The following is a 3,440-nucleotide window of genomic DNA, read 5'->3' as shown; positions in this document are numbered from 1 at the left end:
GGTAACTTTTATCATTTTTATAGTTGTTCTTATATAATAATTAGGAAGTAGATATTCTGTAAAAAAAAAAAAAGGGTTTTAGGCGAGAGAAACTCACATGTGGACGAACAATGTGAAAAATTACTTTCTGCGGCACCAGGTAAGCAAAATTTTAATTGAACTTTATTCCCTGCCTATGTTGATGAATTTCATGGATATAGTGATAGCATTATTGATATTAAATTGTGGGTAGAGATGAAATTGTAAACATAATTGTCAAGGTCGGTTGCTGCACTGTAACGTTGTTATTGATAGGATTATCACTTACCTTGTGAGTCACATTGAGGGTCAAATTTAGGAAAATAGTGAATAGTTAATGGTTGGGGTAGGGAATTTATATTATTTTAATGTTAATGTTAGAATTAGATTATTATAGTGTTAATTGGAAAAAGGCAAATTGAGAACTCCTCTCTCTACTCGTGATTGCCAATTTTAAAAATAAAACATTATGGCCAATAAAAAATTAAGAAATTTAATGACTAATTAATGATTTTTTTGGTGATCAATTAAGAGTTAATTAGAATTCTATAATGAATTTGGAATTTCGATCAAAGCTTTAGGTGTAATTCCAGTGTTTAAGTTATGGGTTATGCCTTTAGTTTTAGGTATGGAATTTTCTTATGGTTATCACATTATGACTCTAGTATTAATATGTTGGTATACGTAATTAAATATTACGTGTACTATATTATATGAATGTCATTATATGAATCTATTGGAGGAACCACGACTTAACCTTAAGCTTTAATATAAAAATAAAAGACTTGATATACCAATTGACCTCAAGATTAGGAACTTGAATTTAGATTTGTGCTTGATGATTTTTATGGATCTAGGCCAAAAGTATAGAATGATGGATGTCCATGAACTTGTTAATTTAAAAATTATATATATTTTATAGATTTGAAGTGTTCGATGCATTGAATAAATGAAAGGCATTGGAGAAGTAGTTTGTTTGACTTCGGTTTTTTGGTGGAGGTAGGTTATGGTTTATGCTATTTGATAGTAAACTCTTAATAGTGACTGATATGCATTGATAGATATTGTGAAGTTTTCTATGTACTTGATTATGTGATTGTGTGGCTTGGTCGTGTGTTTTGTAATTGGTTTGAAATCCCGAGACCGTGGAATGTATAATCTTAAACCATCTCTATCGAAGTAATGCCTTGAATAAAGAAGGCTCGATGAAATATTATTAACGAATAAAACAGTGGTGATATTAAATGATAAATTAATGGTATTATTGGATCGGAGTGTCACGTTCCGACACGTATTCTTGGATCGGAGTGTCACGTTCCGACACAGAATTTTTGGATCGGAGTGTCACGTTTCGACACGGTATTCTTGGATCGGAGTGTCACGTTCCGACACGATAATATTAAAGGAAAAATATATTGAATTAATGGAAGATACTCAATCTCAAAGAACTCAACTCCCAAAATGGTTTGGTTTGGAGGCATGAGTCCTCATGTGTGATCTTGATACCGTTGACTTAATACGTGCTTACTTTATTGTTATTGACACTTGTTCATATTTTTTGTTGCTTATCACATGTTAAGTGTTATAGTTGAGTTCATACTATTATTCTTTGTATATTAGTTACTATTTTGGGTTGACCGATGATACTTACTCAGTACATGTTGCCTCGTACTGAGCCCTACTTGTTTTCTTCTTTGTTTTTCTTTTATGAAATGCAGCGAATGTACCTATGACTTCTGATTTTCCTTAGCTCTAGCCAGCCTCCCGCATATCAAGTTTCAGGGTGAGCTATCCATTCAAGCTCGTGTTGGGTTCTCTCGGTCATGACATGAGGTCCTATACTTTCGGACACATACCATTTTATTCTTTTATTTTGGTGTATTTGATATTCTTAGACTTAGTATTGGAGATTAGATGTCCTTGATGTGATGACTTTCAGGTTTTGGGAAATGATATTTAGTAACATTTGAGTTTCCGCGTTATGCTTGTATTTTGTAAGTTAGGTTAAATTGGTTGGTTCGCCCACTTAAGAGGTTAAGTGTGGGTGTCACTCACGACTCATTTTGGGTCGTGACACAGCATAACCAAGAGATTCCATTGAATCAACCCTTGAAATGTCGAGCCCAAACATAAGGGTTTCTAATGTCAAAATTCAAATCATATGTAATATCTTTTCACAGCATCAGCATTGACGACCGTTTCTGTCACTTTGCCTTCTATATCTGCTAAGTAAAGAGCACCATTGGGTAATACCCTTTTAACAACGAATGGTCCTCTCCAGTTTTGAGAAAATTCGCCTTTGGTTTCGGCATGATGTGGCAAAATGCGTCTCAACACTAAGTGACCCTCTTCAAAATGTCTGGGACGCACCTTTTTGTTGTATGCCCGTGCCATTCTTTTCTGATATAATTGTCCATGACATACTGATGTCAGACGCTTCTTATCAATCAAACTTAATTTCTCTAACCGAGTTTTGATCCACTCATCATCATCAATTTCTGCCTCCACAACAATTCGTAAAGATGGGATCTCAATCTCTGCAGGTTTAACTGCCTCAGTCCCGTATACCAGTGAATATGGGGTAGCGCCCACTGACGTACGGACTGTAGTGCGATAACCCAACAAAGCATAAGGCAACTTTTCATGCCATTGTCAAGAACATTGCACCATTTTACGAAGTATCTTCTTTATATTTTTGTTAGCAGCTTCTACGGCCCCGTTTGCCTTTGGGCGATACGGAGTCGAATTTCGATGCTCAATCTTAAATTGGTAGCATACCTCTTGCATTAAGTGGCTGTTGAGATTTGCGGCGTTATTAGTTATAATCACCTTTGGAATACCAAATCGACAGATGATGTTGAAATGGATGAAATCCACCACGACCTTCTTGGTCACTGACTTGAAAGTTACTGTTTCCACCCACTGTGTAAAATACTCAATAGCCACCAAGATGAACCTGTGACCATTCGATGATTTTGGTTCTATCGGTCCAATCACATCCATTCCCCATGCCACGAAAGGCCATGGAGCAGAGATTGCATGCAACTCAGAAGGGGAACAATGTATCAAATCATCATGTATTTGACATTCATGACATTTACGAACAAATCATATGGAATCCCGCTCCATGGTGAGCCAATAATATCCTGCTCGAAGTATCTTCTTGGCTAGAATATATCCATTCATATGAGGTCCACAAACTCCTGAGTGTACTTCAATCATGATTGTGGAAGCCTCTTGAGCATTTACACACCTTAGAAGACCTAAATTGTGTGTCTTCTTGTACAGTATGCCTCCGCTTAAGGAAAAAACCCTTGCTAGTCGTCGAATAGTCCTTTTTTGATTACTAGTTACATCCGACGGACATTCTCCAGACTGAAGATATGTTTTGATATCATGAAACCAAGGCTTACCATCAAATT

The 3,440-nt window shown here is 36.1% G+C and overlaps 1 protein-coding gene across 1 annotated transcript; it reads right to left on the bottom strand.

Moving 5' to 3' along the window:
• Window positions 1–2,175: 2,175 nt before the first annotated feature.
• On the bottom strand, window positions 2,176–3,021 carry LOC114077616. Its single transcript, XM_027917922.1, has 2 exons — window positions 2,797–3,021; window positions 2,176–2,655 (listed from the first exon to the last, which is right to left on the bottom strand). The coding sequence occupies exons 1-2, from the start codon at window positions 3,019–3,021 to the stop codon at window positions 2,176–2,178; spliced, it is 705 nt and encodes a 234-aa protein (XP_027773723.1).
• Window positions 3,022–3,440: the final 419 nt, after the last annotated feature.

Source organism: Solanum pennellii, chromosome 6, assembly GCF_001406875.1.
Source record: "Solanum pennellii chromosome 6, SPENNV200".
NCBI classification, from domain to species: domain Eukaryota; kingdom Viridiplantae; phylum Streptophyta; class Magnoliopsida; order Solanales; family Solanaceae; genus Solanum; species Solanum pennellii.
This window is presented reverse-complemented; position numbering and strand designations above follow the sequence as displayed.